Genomic DNA, 16,036 nt, shown 5'->3' with positions numbered 1-16,036 from the left:
GCATGGAAAAGCTGTCTCGGCCTTATGTCATGAGGTCTGCAATCAAGTGGGCCGTGTCCCCTCTTGCTCACAAAAGGTAGCCAGTGAATTGGAAACCCAAGGAATTGAGGGCAAGGGGAGGTAAAAATGGCTTGGCATTGCAGGCCTGGACTTTGCTTCCATTTCTTTATCTGGAAAGTGAGGAGAGTTTTGTTGTTCCTCAAGAGCCCTCTAGCCCTCACACGAGAATTCATTAAGGAAGAAGTCTTAGCCTTTTTTTTTTACATTTAAATATTTTTTTATTGAAAAATAGAATCATTCATATTACATCTCAATTGCTATCTCATCCCGTGCATCCTCCCATTCCTCCCTCCCTCCCAGTTTCACCCCATTCCCCTTCCCTATGACTGTGACTGATGGGGACCTCCTCCCCTTGAATATGATGCTAGTCTTAGCCTTTTTAAAAACACTAACAAAGTTATTATGACAATTGAGTTTGTGTTTACTCTGGTCTTGTGTCCAGGAAGGAGACAGTAAGCCTTATCTCACCTGACCTAAGTTAGGGATCATTTTGAAATACCCACGAGTGTTTCAGTGTTTATTTGTAGTAGTTTGCACGGTAACAAATACTGCCAACTTATGTAAATTCATCCTTCATGTCTGTGGTCACTCACTCATATTCTTGGAGGAAAGCCTCCTTGACAGGCCAGATATAATGTGCTTAGGTCTGAGAGTGAGAGAAATAAATCTCTTTCTGGTATTTTTAGTATTCTGTTGTGGACTATAGTTTGAACTTTGGTCTTTGTCCCAGGACAAAGCCCGGAGAGAAAAGATTTGATGACCCTGAATATTGTTCTTTTATTTTTAGAATTCTTAATATGAGCTATTGTTTTCCTCTCTGGGTTCATGGGGAAAAAAACAACAACAGCTTGAGATAGCAGACTTTTAAAGTCCTTTCTCTCTTCCTGCTGTCTGCACGATTTTACCTCTATTCTCCCTTCTGTGTTTACTGGCTCCATCTGACTAAAATGAAGAAAACATTGTTTTCCCCAAGGAGTGTGATGAAGGCTAATAATTTGAGGGTTTGGCAAATGGGCAGGGGCTCTGCTTCTGTCTCCTGAAACTGACGCTCGGGTCTTAAGTAGATCAGCCTGGCTGACTTAGATGCAAGGCTCTTGCCGGATGGGAATATTCAACGGTGTCCCTCTGCCTCTTCTCACAGCCTCCGAAGACTTGTACAAGGACTTTCTGACCCTGGAGCATCTCATTTGTTACAGCTTCCAAGTGGCCAAGGGCATGGAGTTCTTGGCATCAAGGAAGGTACGACAGGTCAGGGGGAAGTGAACCTTCTCTTCGGATCACAGGCTTAGAAACGAGACACCCGCTTGCTTGTTTTGGGTTTGGAAAGTCATGTGCCACTTTTAGGATTCTTAAAAGCATTCCTCTGGGGGCAGCTCTGCTCCTGCTAATACAAGGTGGCTAGAGATGTCATGAAATTAATTCATAAAAGTAATACTCATTGATCAACCACTAAGTGCTGGGTAGACTTCTAAGCACCACCACGGTGAGCCAGCCAAGACAGCTCTGCAGCTTCCTGGTGTATATGGTGCTGGTAGCTGATGAAACAACCAGTAAACAAATGACATATATGGAAGGCTAAGTGGGACTAGATGTTGTGGGGTGAAGGAAAGCAGGAGGGGCTTGCGGAATGTATGGAAATGGTGTGTTTGCATGTGCGTATGCTAGCATGTGTGCACTTCAATACTAAACTAGGTAGATGAGGAAGTCTTTACTAAGGGTGTGACATTTGAGCAAGGGCCTAGAAGAGGCGAGGGATGGAGTCTTGTAGATATCTCGGGGTAGCGGGGTCTATTTTTAATTTATTTTACATTCGTTGCCATCCATCAAAAAGTTATTTGTTATTTTCGTAATTAGAAGGCAGGAAGGCCCGGCTTCAGATGAGGCCGATTAAAACAGCTAAAATTAGAAAGTAGGCCAAACAAAGGCTGAGGTGGGACGTGACAAGTGACAAATATTCCAAAGGTTGTAAACACCACTGAGGTGGGAGGGGGGTTGGTGGAAGTCCCTGGTGACCTTGGGAAGGGGGAGATGTGCAGTAGGAAAGTTAGCCTTACATTTAGGAAAAGCTCTCTGCTGAGGGCACGAATTTGCTGCAGGCTCCTTGCTGCAGGGAACCTGCCTTAACTGTTTCTTTTGTTTTCTGAATCATTGTAAGGTCCCTCCCCTTCCCCTGAACTGAAGTTTAGACTTTCTCACAGCTTCTAGAACCTCTGAATCTTAGACAGTTCTTATATTCTGTTTCTCAAGGAGAAGGGAGCGAACCAGGGTCCCACGGGATCTGCCCGATGAGAAGGGCCTTGAATATTTTTCAAAGAGTGTCATTTTTGTAGTTATGAGAGCTCTCTCTTGAGCCAAGTAGTTCCTTTTGGCAGCCAGAAGAGGAGCTTGATGTAGTTAGTAGGAGTTGAGGGAGGCGGGTAGAGCCCTTTCTTTTCTCCCATAAGCACTAGGCGATCTTTTTGGCTACCACCTGGTCAGCCAGCTGATAAGGGAAACTCTTCGGTTAAGAGCAAATTGGAATACTGTCTACTCTGGCCTTTCCAGCTCTAGACAATGCTACCCGGAATATTCTGGTGCAAAGGAGAATGCTATATAGACTTGGGGTGCCGGGTAGGGCAGAGGCAGTGATTACAAGCTTCTGTGATCACCCCTGTGCTGACCTGGAGCTCTCATGTAAGCTTTTCATTTGGGGTTTAAGTTCTTTGGGGGCTCATATGCGCTCTCAGATGGCATGCTTAAGCACTTGGCTGAGGACTGTGACCACAGTGACGTAGCTGCTTAGTAAGCTGAAAGTCAGATCAAGTTAGAGGACAGACAGGATAGAGCACCGGAGGACCCGAGGATCCGGAGAGGCTTAAAGCCAAGCTCTGGATCACTTCCCAGTGCACGCACTGTGGGATCTGATCCACTCGCGTTGGCCAGCCTTCCCTGGGTTCATCTGCGCTGTAATATCGAACACTTTGGAAGCCGAACTGAGTAGCCTCCAGATCTAGTCCGGCTGGTGTACCGAGTGGAATAGGAAGCCAACCACGGGCACCAAATCAATGAGAACCCTACGCATCCACTCGAAACCAATCTATTCCGGGATCTCCTTAGCCTAACCCAGTGTTAGCCACATGGGGCATAAACAAGAGGCTGTGTGGATGTGATCAGAGACACATTTTGTTTTTGTTTTTTTTTTTTTACATTGTGTCCATCGGCGGTCTCTATCTTTGTCATTTAACTCCAAAGGCTAGGGCTGTTTATGGCCTAAGTAGATGTGTGCCTCAGTAAAACATAGACCCTACTCCTGTCGTGTTGGTATAAAAAGCCACCCCAGTCCTTGCTAATAAGTTGGCTCTCTGATGCAGGATTTTTTTTAAGGCATGAGGTCACAACAGATGTAAAAGAGATTAGCTAGGTAGAGACTTACCACACAAACTGTTCTTTTCACAGTGTATTCACAGGGACCTGGCGGCACGAAACATTCTCCTGTCGGAGAAGAATGTGGTTAAGATCTGTGACTTCGGCTTGGCCCGGGATATTTATAAAGACCCAGATTACGTCAGAAAAGGAGACGTAAGTACCTAAAGATGAGCTCTGTCGTCTCTTCAGGTGCTGGGTTCCACTTTGTGGATTTGTGTTTAGAAGTAAGAGAAGTGTTTTCTTTAGAAACCTGCCAATTCGGGTTCTGATGCCTTGCTGTCACCCCCTTAGGCCCGGCTGCCTTTGAAGTGGATGGCCCCGGAAACAATTTTTGACAGAGTATACACAATTCAGAGCGACGTGTGGTCTTTCGGTGTTTTGCTCTGGGAAATATTTTCCTTAGGTACGTCACTTCTCTTTGGCCCTCTCCTGGGTGGGAGTTTGGGAGCAAATAAGATGATAGTAAGTGATGAGCCTTTGTATATCCTTTCCTCTCTATATTTTTACCTCCCGCCAAGTGGGATTTCTTGGGAGATTTAGATGGTAAAAATCAAGAGGAAGGACGAAAAGCTACGTAGGCGATAAGGATGTAAGGAATCAGGCTTAAGGACATCCTACGAGGGATCCAAATCATAGAATGTCCCTTCCCTGTCTTATTCCAGGTGCTTCCCCGTATCCTGGGGTCAAGATTGACGAAGAATTTTGTAGGCGACTGAAAGAAGGAACTAGAATGAGGGCTCCTGACCACACCACCCCAGAAATGTAAGACTCTGGAACGTTCTTCCCACTGAGAAGGCCTCCCCTTGTGTGCATCTGCATCCTGGCCTTGCTTGTGCTCACGCTTCCTTTGAAGCCCTCCTTGGTTACCTCAAGCACGGCCATCGCAGTTACTTGTTATCTACACCAGAGAATTTTTATTAAAGGTCGATAGAGGTGTGGCAAAGAAGACCTTTTGACAGATGGTTGCACCTCTGGGTGCATCTGTGTCTCCTGTAGTTTTACTTCTCTCCACAGCATCTCAGCTCTTGGCAGGCTCTTTGCAAATACCTCTGACTCAAGTGCTCATTTTGACCGTTAGCTCTTGGAAGAATGGCATAGTTGATGAAACCGGTGTCTTCCCTCGTCTAGGTACCAGACCATGCTGGACTGCTGGCATGAGGACCCCAACCAGAGGCCCTCGTTTTCAGAGTTGGTGGAACATTTGGGAAATCTCCTGCAAGCGAATGCTCAGCAGGTTTGTAACGCTCTACTCAAGAAGCTTGTCCAAAGATCCCTCAGGTCAAGGCTCTGTGATCGAACACTCTGCTGCCTGGGCATTTGCAAAGCACCATGTTATTCTCTTGGAAGCTCTGCCTTCCAGTTCTGTGTGATAACGCTTCCTGAAAGGTGTAACTGCTCTTTAGATTGGTGAGATCCTAACTCGTAGCTTGAGAATAGATGCCTCTGTTCCACTCATAAGCTGCAGGAGCTGGTCCCTTCCTACCATGTGGCCCAGCAGATCTATCTTAAGTCATCAGGCTTTGGCGAAAGATGCCTTCACCCATTGAGCCATCTTGCTAGTCCTCACCTACTTATTTTTGTGCCATGTCTTCGGATATTCTTCTAAAGTTTAAAAAAACAACCCTGTTGACCGCGATGGAACATGTTTGTAATCCCAGCATTCCTGAGGCCAAGAGAAGAGACTCATGAGTTGGAGGCCAGCTTGGGCAGTATAGCAAAAATACCTCAAAAAATAAGCAAGCAAAATAAAACAAAACAAGCATCTGGTTGACTTACAGATGATCAGAAATGGAAAGAACTTCAAGTAACTTTTAGTAAATACTGCAGGCAAAGCCCAAACAAACCACACACGCTAATTAGGCAAAACCATGACTTTTGGCCTCTCTTGGTAAAATGTCAAACTCGCATGACAGCTCCACAGCAGAGCTCTGCCCTCTTGTTGTTAGAGTCTTCATTGTGTCCCTCACTGTAATGGGGGGCCAGTTGCTTCCTTTTTCCTTCTGCACGCTTGAAGGCCACATCCATTGTCCTCAGCCAACTTTCCAGACATTTGCATGCACCAGATCATCTTGTTTTAAACTTTCTCTTGAGGAATGACATCAGATTGCATTACCCTTTCCCAGAATTCCTATAATCTTGCTATTTATTGCTTTTCTCCTTGCTGCCTTCTGCCTTGGACTGTAGAGGCTCCGGTGGAGGCAGGATGCTTTGAAGGCCTGCTTCCCGTGAAGGTCTTTCTGGAGAATTAATTTCTGGGCTTGTGCTCTCATGTTGCATCCACAACCACCGCCTGCTCTGTCTTCCTGGCAAGCATGGCCTCCTGTGCCTTCACTAACTCTGTTTTTACTTAGTCCCTTTATGAAGCTTCTTCCACACATCCCTTTCAAGTGCCCTTTTGTTTCTGTCAACCCTTTCCCAATACAGTCTTGAAGTCTTGTCTACAGATATGAAAGCGCGTGCACATGCGCACACACATATACACACACATACACACACACACACACACACACACACACACACGCACACACACACACACTGCGGCCCCCCACCCTGCCCTTTGTTTTTCATGAAAAGGCCCTTGAAGGACAGCAGCCATAACAATAGCACTCTGTGTTTATTGTTTCAGGATGGCAAAGACTACATTGTTCTTCCAATGTCAGAGACACTGAGCATGGAAGAGGATTCTGGACTCTCCCTGCCTACCTCACCTGTTTCCTGTATGGAGGAAGAGGAAGTGTGCGACCCCAAATTCCATTATGACAACACAGCAGGAATCAGGTACTGGATGGCCAGCATCCCCTCAGGGGGCTTCAAGGCCAGCTTGCAGGGAGGCAGGTGGGGGCTGGGGCTGGGGCTGGAGGGTGGGGGGAGGGGGTGTTTGGGGGATGGGAGGAAGACACTTGGCTAGGCTGTCACATACTGCTTCTAGCTAAAAAGTTTACAAAGGCAGTGCTCTCCAAAAGGTCTGGCCCCCCTCCCATCTGTGGCCCATGTTGCTGGTGCAGTTCTGCCTTTAAGAAGTCTAAGCCTTGTTGGAGCAAATAACTAAAATGCCACAGTTCATTAATCTTTAGGGGGAGGTGGGGAGGGAGACCGGAGGGAGAGAGAAAGAGAGAGACAGAGAGAGACAGACAGAGAGAGAGAGAGAGAGAGAGAGAGAGAGAGAGCGCCATGTAACTGAGACATCTATATTAAAACGGTTGTTTTGTACACTTTTACTAAGGTGAATAAAAGGCTTAGGAGTGACTCAGGAAGAGTTCTGTGCAAATATGAAACATATCAAGGGCTCTCGAGTGGTGTGGATACCGCATGCCACAGGCTGTGTCCTCAATGGGTCTGCACACTACATCTCAGAAGTGTCTCCCCAGTCTGAGTTTCAACATTGTATTTACCTAGTGGGATGCTTGAGTGTATTTAAAACAAATGCGCTGAGCTCCAGTCCTGGTCTGTGGAGGGGTCTGCAGGCAGCTTTCTATGTTCTCAGTCAATACCTGCACATGAGGAAAACACCCATGGGGGTTCCCACAATACGATCTTAGCGTTCCCTCTCCTAAACCCAGGACAACTTCACTTTGTCCTTCTGCAGCCAGACCTCTTGACAGCATGGATGCAGCTTGTCTTCCTGGGTGGGCACAAGCTGCAGGAGGAACAGGCACAGGCTGTCTCCTGTAGGGGCATCGCCATGGCTGGGCCCAGTTGCTGTACTGTAAGGCCTAGGGGTGTTTTGCCCTGAGGATTCCCAAACTGCAGAAAGGGAGGGGGTAGGGAGAGAGAGAGTGAGAGGAGAGAGAGTGAAAGGAGAGAGAGAGAGAGAGAGAGAGAGAGAGAGAGAGAGAGAGAGAGAGAGAGACAGACAGACAGAGAGACAGAGAGAGACAGAGAGAGACAGAGACAGAGACAGAGACAGAGACAGAGACAGAGACAGAGACAGAGACAGAGAGAGACAGAGGGGGGGTTACCAGTAAGCTACCATTCCTTTAGAACAAGAGCAGTCAATGCTTTCTGAAGAATATTTTCTGTGTATTATCAGAATCTTGTCTATATAAGAGCTTAGGCAAGACAGAAACTATCATTTAGGGTGAATGCTGCATCTAGGTCTTTAGCTCAAACACCTGGGGCAGTGCAAAATATTGTGATTAAAGATGTAGACATGAGAGCTTGGTAAAAGCAGGTGTGATGCCTAGGTAAGCCTCATGGCAGCTGTGGAACAAGTCCCAAATTGTTTACCCGACAATCCTGCTCCGCACAACACACACACACACACACACACACACACACACACACACACACACACATACACACACACACACACAAACACACACACACACACACACACACACACACACAGAGAGAGAGTCAAGTTTCTTTGTGTAGCAAGGCAACAGCACTGGTGCTGTTTGTGAAAGGCCGCTTGGAGCATCGCATACTGTAATGTATTTCTAAGTGCCTGGCACTTGAAGGCACTTCATAAAGGACAGCTGTTAGCGGGTGCTGCTTCCGGTCCTGCCCCTGAAACGAAGCCACCTCCTCTGATCCCCGACTTAGCTCCTGTCTAACCTCCTTCCGAGGAGAAGTTCTCAGAGAGGGAGAGTCTGAAGTTATGACGTGAATCCCCCATGGATGCAAATTCCTAGTTCAAGTTCATCTGGCTCCTGGCTTGGTCATTGCTCCCGCCAAGCCACACTGTATTGCCGCGTCCTTAATGAGAGAGCCATTTGGTGGCACACTGTCCCCCCTTCATGCCCTGCGACTTAAGCAGAGCAGGGTTCGGAGCTGGACCATTGGCTTGTTGGGTTCTTTGCACATGGTGCTAAGCAGGAGACAGAGTCACCTTTGGGTAATAAGAGGGCCAATGTGAGGCTGGCTCTAAAAAAGGACTGCCAACACTCATCCCCTGAAGCATGGACAAATGTGACACCGTGCTTTTAGCCCCACCAAGCTTGGCTCAGATTTTCTGCCTGTGAGTTTTGAAGGAGCCTTCTCAGACTAGGTTCTCTTTTAGCAATCCATAAACTGAAAAGCAAAACGGAAATCGGAAGTTTTTGTTCGCATCGCTTCTCAACTCCCCTGTTTTTCCTTTTATAGAAACAAATGCCTCTGTTGCTTTACAGTGGTCTGAGTTATAGACGTGCGAGCACACTCCACACAGTAGTGTGCAGCTTCTCTGGGGAAAATACGGAGGCTAGGACATTGCTTAGGGCACGTTCTATCTATTTTCACACTTTCAGCCAAGTAGAAAAGCTGAGTGTTTCTTGCTTTGCTTCCCCCTAATACTTTTCAACTCTGTTGCATTATAAGTGGAGTTGGGCAGGGGCATCACCGTGGGAGACCGCCACTTGATTCGTTACCCCTTTAAACTATTTCTAAAATATTTGCTCAACAGAAGAGAAGAGGCTGCGGAGTGGGGGCGGGGAGGACCACTTATGCCTAGGCTTAGCTTTGTCTCCAGTTTCCCCCGTGGATCATCCCTGGGCCCAAGTGTATATGCTTTCCTCAAGAAAACCCGAATTCACGGGGTTCGTCTCTCTTGGAGGGTGGTGTGTGGACCATCTGTGGTTGCTCGGAGTTTCACCTCCCATTCCAAGCAGTTTCCCAGAGACTCCTTTACACTTCTCTTGCAGAGCAAAGCTTAGCGATATGCTATTTTCCTCATTTTGACTAATTGCTAGTGGTGATTAAATACCGATAGTGGATTGATGCCTGGGAGAGCCTGCTGGCTGGTTGGCTCTTCCTTGATTTGACCATCATGTTAGTTTGCTTGAAATGGTATTAGTGTTTCTTCACCTATCATCTGCTCCACACTCTGGACTGACTCCACCCCCTCCCCCCCAACTCGCCCTGGGGTCAGTGCACATGTGGGAAACCGAACAAAGCCATGAAAGTAGTAGGTGTTTAGTAAAGACTTGAGTGAGTTGGCTTTGACTCTTTTCTTTCTTTTTCCATCCTGACACTCCACAGGAGTCAGTGTGGAATAGGGGTGAGAAACAACAGCCCCAAGTGGGCTTTAGAGCCCGCAAACTTCAGTATGAGCCCTGGGTCTCCCCTTCATCTGCCATTTTCCCATTGGGCTTCGGCTTCCTCATCTCCCAGTGGAGAGCTGTTTGGGAGACTGTGGGGAGCCGATGCAAGGAGCTCTTGGAAAATGCATTGTCATCTATGAAGAAGCAGACAGTTTTTTTTTGTCACCACTGGGCTCAGAGTTCCAGGATCTGGGTGTTCTAAGGTAGCTATGTGCTACTTCTGCCTCCTCACTGGGCTTGGCTCTCCCCTCAGATATCTCTGGAATCCAGGCACTGCTCCAAACCTTATGTGCATTCTCGTCCTTTAATCAGATTCCCGGCTTTCCTGCTGGGTAACTGTGATGTCCCCTAAGGGGCTTCACTGCGTCGGGTCTTCCCCTTCTCATTCATGGCCAACTTTCTAGAAAGTGCGTCTGATCATGCCAGTCCCACGCTTAAAACCTCAGTGGCCCTCGCAGTGATAGCCTAAGATCCTGATTGTGTGCTTTTGGACAGGCGCCCCATGAGGCGATGCCTGAAGAGCAGTCAGCTCACAGCCTGACCTGTGGTAGATTCCCAAAGGCCTGATCCAGTGAATAGTCATGATACTCCTCCGTCTTTGACAGTCACTGCTTTTAAGAACTGGAACAGCAGGCAGGAAACGGGCTTTGCTTGTTCCCTGTGTCACATGTCCCCTTTCCTGTGGTGTCCCCTGAGTGAGGGTGTCGCTGGGAACCTCATCCTCTCTTCTGTGTCCGGGAGGAAATGATCTCTTGGGGAAGAGAAGAGACACTCGACTTCCATTCGTCAGCTCTGCCCCGGCGTCTATGCACTGTGCCGGCAGGCTGCTTGTCGGGGGACAAGAGTGAAGACTATGTTTATTCATGGGCACTTCCTATAAAAGGACTTCTCTATCTCCTCTTGAGCTGCAAGACATTTTGGTAGGATCTCTTGACTCCCCCAATGTCAAGTGTCAGGCAAGAGGAAGCCCCAAGGAGACATCCTGCCTGACCTTCTTTGAGGGTCTTTTGGAATTCAAAAGAGGGAAACAAATGCTGGCTGATAGCGCTTTGCGATTCCTAAGAACGCCAGCCTTGCCATTTGCTGTGCTGCCCACCTTCCCCGCATCCTTGTACGCTACAGGAGGATAGCTGTCGCCTATATGCGTTTATAACGGAGCGACAGAACCGTTGATGTGTCAGCGTGAGACTCAAAGCTATGCAGAGTGTCTTGAGACTCTGAGGCCTCTGCTTCTTTTCTGAAGCAGCTGTCTGGGCTAAAAGTCTGGCTGGGTAAGGCCCCGCTTCCCTCCCTCTGTGCCCTAGGTCTGTATTTAAGCTGACTTGAGAACACTGAGCAGAACACAGTATCCCTGAGAGAGCTACTGTTTCCTCTGCCCAGGGTGCCCTGTGAACATTGTGTAGAACACCTCTCTTTGGAGATGGCTAAAAAAAAAAAAAAAAGAAATAGTAACCATGGTAGCAAGACACCCAGAGCTCACTGGAGGAATCCCACCCGGTCTGGGCCCATCAGAAGGCAGCTGCTGGTGTCCTCAGTTCAGCACTGGGCCTCAGAAGCACAATTCAAAGGCACAGGGGCTCCTTTACTCTTCTCAGCTATATTATACTTTTAAATAGACTTTCACAGGAAATTAAGCTTTCTGTGCGTGCTAGCAGAGAAGGATTTTTTTTTAAATTTTGTTTTTCTTTTACCAAAGGATGTTTTGAAAGTTGCTACTAAACTTGTGGTCGGCGGACAATGAACTTAGGTATCACTTGAGGCCTCCACAGCCAAATATACCACCACTCAAATACAAATAAATATTTGTTCTCTTGCAGTCATTATCTGCAGAACAGTAAGCGAAAGAGCCGGCCAGTAAGTGTAAAAACATTTGAAGATATCCCACTGGAAGAACCAGAAGTAAAAGTAATCCCAGATGTAAGTACATCTTTTATAAATACTCGTAGAAATAATACTGGGGGCGAAATACTAGCTAGATAAATATTAGCCTAAGCATTTGAGTCTTGGAACCTCATTAAGGCTGTCCTTGAGGGTATGTGCCATGGGGTCATTATAGAGATGAATCTTTAGTCTTGCCATAAGAAAGGCACCTAGACCAAAGTTCAAGATGGTCTAAGCTGTATGTCCAACTTTGCTCCAGTGCAAACGGTGTCACTGTGCAGGGCAAAGGAGACTCCAATGTCCTCAGTTGGGCCAGACCTTTCCTCGCTCCCTAGCCTAAGTCAGCTTCCTGGAAGCACTTGCTTCCCTTGGGGCTTGCACAGTCCCTGGATGCCACACCCTTACCCTCCCTGGTGGGCCAGTGGATCATATTGTCTCCTGCACGGACTGAGAAATAAGTTTAAAGTAGCTGGTCGTGTGTGTCCATTCACTGTGTCATCTCATTGCCTTCTATAAAAGGACAGCCAGACGGACAGTGGAATGGTCCTTGCATCAGAAGAGCTGAAAACCCTGGAAGACAGGAACAAGCTATCTCCATCTTTTGGGTAAGACGCAGCCAAATAAGAAAGATGATTTCAACAGGACTTTTTTTTTTTTCTTTTGAAAAGACCTAATAAAGACATCCAGTGTAGATACAGTTTTCCCTTCTGGTGCTTTTGAAGGTTGATGATGTTAATATCCTAAATTAGCAATTTGATAAAGAACTGAAATAAGCCAAGCAATGAAATTGATAAATCTGAAAAAAAAAAGATCTGAAGTGAATTAGAGTATTTGGTCAATTTTTTTGGACCAAATCTATGACTGCTGTGAGACTTCTATGATCAGTGGTTCCTATGGCCCTGGCCAAATAGCAAGGACATCAGCAGATATCAGAGTGTGAAGAGTTAAGACTTTGCAGATGCTGAAGGATTGTCAAACCTGCACTTAAGGGGTTTTCTCTGTAATTAAGAATGATGGAATGTAAATAGATACATATTTGCTTGTTTAATATATTTAACATGATTGTTTGAATCATTGTCCTTTCAGTTGTGGGAAAAGTATTAAATTTGATCTCGAGCCATTCCCCCCCTCATGGCTCAACAGGAATATGTAGTTGCTTTGAATAAGTGTACCTGATTTAAGCATTAAAAAGTTATGAAAAGCCATAGTTATAAGAATAATGGGATAATAGCAGTTATTTATTTGCCAGTGGGCTCTTTCTAGGTAAGCATAAAAAGATTTTATGTACATTCAACAGACTGCTGTATGAGATAGGAATCCCCACGGGTTTGGGCGTGAGGCTTATACAGTGTAACAATGGTAACAGTAAATTCTGATGTGTTCCTTAGGGCCCAGTGGGAAATCATGAGCACCAATCACAGGCTTCTTTCACCCACTCAAACTATACCTATTCAGAGCGATGAGGTGGCCAATGCCACGCCATTGTTTGAGACACAAACTGGTCTTGGTGTGGGCAGTGAGGAGTTGGATTGAAATGGAAAAATAATGTATTTCTAGTACTTTGAACCTACTTGAAACCATATCTGAACACAGAGTAAATAAACTCTCTTTTTGATGTGGTTTTTTATTATGAATAATGAGGGTAAGACCCCTTAAAGGGCCAATTCTGAGCTTTCCATCCACACAGCCTCTATTTGTTAGTTTTGACATGATTATTATGTCACTGAAAACATTCTCCAGTTGCCGCTGAGTGACTGGACCTCCAATTTGTCCAAAGAATGTGGTTTTGATGAATAAAAAAAAAGCAGTTTTTGACATGTCTGGCTTTGACTGCGCACACTCTCCCAGGTTTTTTTTCCCCCTCTCTACAAATGTATTAACATCTTTCATAAGCCATGTAGACTCCCAAATGGCTGAATAGGAAAACCACAAATGAACTTTCAGAGCATCCCAATTTCATTTACTATCATGAAAGAGCCCCTTTGGCTCCTATCACTGTATACAAACTTGTCAATCATCAAGGTCATAAATCAGTGCCATTGGTTAAGGGCTCTGCATCCCTCAGCAGAACTGTCTTTTATCTCCTCTCGGCCTTGCAAGACTTGGACCTGAATCAGAGGACTTATCTGCAGCTACCAATGCATGCTAGTACCTGAAAGTAGACCTTGTCTGAGTAAATCTGATAGGCTGATTAAGGGATGAGCGATAGTGTCTTGAGAGAAGTCCCACCTCCTCGGAGCCAGGAACCTGTTGCGTGTGAAAAGACAAAGCGCTGTCTCGCTCTTTCCAACTCATTTGGTTGTCATTTCTCTCTACAGAGGAATGCTACCCAGTAAAAGCAGGGAGTCTGTGGCCTCGGAAGGCTCCAACCAGACCAGTGGCTACCAGTCTGGGTATCACTCAGACGACACCGACACCACCGTGTACTCCAGTGACGAGACAGGACTTTTAAAGCTGGTGGACGCTGCAGCGCACGCTGACTCGGGGACCACGGTGCGCTCGCCTCCTGTTTAAAAGGAAGTGTCCCTATCCCACTCCCCTACCCCCCACCTCCTGGAAGTCCTGTGAGAGGTGCCAGCTTAGATTTTTCAAGTGTTGTTCTTTCCACCACCCGGAAGTAGCCACATTTGATTTTCATCTCAGAAGAACCACCTCAGACCGTAAGGAGCTTGTCCTCAGGGCGTTTCCAGAGAAGATGCCCGTGACCCAAGAATGTGTTGACTGTACTCCTCTGGTTTCCATTCATTTAAAAATCGTATATAACGTACCCTGCTGTGGGTCTTACTGCCAGTTAAAACAAAAGACATTCAAACAGTGGCACTATCCTCCAAGAAGTAGCCACACCTGGGCAATGAACACCTCTGTGAAAATGGGTGAGGTGGGTAATGTTGGTGCTTTGTGTGTTGAAGAAGGGTAAGACGTCTAAGGGCTGAGTCTACCTAAAAGGCTTTGTGGAGGATGTGAGCCAGGAGCCAAGTGTTGTGTGGGATGTGGACTGGTAGGAAGGAAGGCGCGAGCTTGCTTGGAGAGCCGCTGGAGCCCTGCAGATGCATTGTGTTGGCTCGAGTGGAGGTGGGCATGTGGCCTGGCAGGAAATGCAAAGGCTGCCGGGCGAGGTTTCTGCTTTTAGAAGGTTGCGTGCTCTTCGCAGTTGGGCTCCAGGCGAGTTCCCTGTGCTCTTTCCTGCTCCTAATGAGAGTTCCTTCCGGACTCTTACGTGTCTCCTGGCCTAGCCCCAGGAAGGAAATGATGCAGCCTCTCACCTTCCCAGGCTGTGCCTTAACACCAACAGAGGACATTCGCCGAGGCCCCCTTGCCATGTTGGAGAGCCGAGCTGTGAGTGCAAATCGCAACTCAGGGGTTCTGCCGGGTGGACACCCGCATGCCTGCCCTGGTGGCAGTGTCCAAGGCCAAGGGCCGTGGTGACAGAGGCTCAGACATGATGCATCTATCTGTTTGTTCCTCCTCAAACTTCACTTCACCCTCTCCCTCAAGTCCTCAGTTATTTTAGCTTTGTGGCCTCTTGATGGCAGAAAAGCTGAATTGGTTTGTCCACTCTCCAGATAAATAATCAGTAGCCAGATTTCAAAATGACCTTATAGCCACGGTTATAATAACAATCTACTGTATCGTTTAGAATTTTAACACATAAAGCTATGTCTACTGGTTTTTTGCCCTGTGCTTTTGTTTTCCAAAAGAGAAACTGTACTTTTCATTTGGTAACCATAGTATGAAAAGCTGGGAACAATGACTGTAAAACATGCTATGGCACATATATTTATAGTCTGTTGTGTAGAACAAATGTAATATATTAAAACTTTATATTATATATAATGACCTTTGTACCATTTGCATTTTGTATCAGTATTATGTAGCATAATGCTCTCAGCAGCTGATGTCGTTTTACTAAAAACACTGAAAAACTCAAAGGAACCCTTTCGTGTGCAGCTATGCCTGTCATTTCTCTCATCTCAAACAGAGGAATCAGATATAATGTGAGTGTGTTCCCCTTTCTCCTTGTTCTCTGTTCTTATAAAGAATATTTTCATCAAATGTTTATATGCTTAATAAACCAATAAATGTATTCTGAGTAAAGAGCTACAGTGGCATCGTATTATCACAACTGTTTCGTGGCCTCTTCCCACCTTGTCTTCACTACAGTCATAATCCACCCGGGAACACGTCCCTGTCACATCCCGAGCGCTGGTGAGGTTGGTAACATGTGGATTGGGAGCTGTAGTTCTGTGGCCTCTGAGTGAACCTTAAGGCTCAGGGGTGAGAGATGCCCAGACAAGTGGCCAGAGTTGGAGGACAGGAGCTCATGCATGGGCTGCAGGAACACTTCACCATCTCAGCAGGGCCGGAGTGAGAAATCCATTATTGACATTTAGAGTGACGGCGTTTGTCTGAATTCAAAGAACAAAGCACCGTTAGACATCTCCACCCAGTAATGCTGGAGGCTGTTGTTGTTTGCTTGTGTTTGGAGGAGACAGGGTGGTTAGCCCAGGCTGGCCTCCAGCTGCCTATGTAGCCAAGGATGGAATCGAACTTTGATTGCATTCCCTCTACCTACCCAGCGCTGGGATTCCGGGCATGCTCTGCCATATCTAGATTTTATTGATTTGATTTCTTAAATGTAAGATTTTGAAATTTTTATCTAATAAAATATG

At 46.5% G+C, this 16,036-nt stretch overlaps 1 protein-coding gene across 1 annotated transcript in view; it reads left to right on the top strand.

Moving 5' to 3' along the window:
• KDR (kinase insert domain receptor) overlaps positions 1 to 15,461 on the top strand; it is a 45,288-nt gene extending 29,827 nt beyond the window's left edge. The window contains exons 22-30 of the mRNA XM_084759348.1: positions 1,202 to 1,299; positions 3,496 to 3,618; positions 3,757 to 3,868; positions 4,128 to 4,227; positions 4,594 to 4,699; positions 6,092 to 6,243; positions 11,303 to 11,402; positions 11,886 to 11,971; positions 13,685 to 15,461. Coding sequence (XP_084615474.1) covers positions 1,202 to 1,299; positions 3,496 to 3,618; positions 3,757 to 3,868; positions 4,128 to 4,227; positions 4,594 to 4,699; positions 6,092 to 6,243; positions 11,303 to 11,402; positions 11,886 to 11,971; positions 13,685 to 13,880 — 1,073 coding nt within the window. The 3' untranslated portion in view covers positions 13,881 to 15,461. The remainder of the gene's footprint in view (positions 1 to 1,201; positions 1,300 to 3,495; positions 3,619 to 3,756; positions 3,869 to 4,127; positions 4,228 to 4,593; positions 4,700 to 6,091; positions 6,244 to 11,302; positions 11,403 to 11,885; positions 11,972 to 13,684) is intronic.
• Positions 15,462 to 16,036: the final 575 nt, after the last annotated feature.

This window comes from Acomys minous, assembly GCF_964271855.1.
Source record: "Acomys minous genome assembly, chromosome: 15".
Taxonomy (NCBI): domain Eukaryota; kingdom Metazoa; phylum Chordata; class Mammalia; order Rodentia; family Muridae; genus Acomys; species Acomys minous.
Note: the sequence above shows the minus strand (reverse complement) of the source record. Positions and strands in the feature narration are given on the sequence as shown.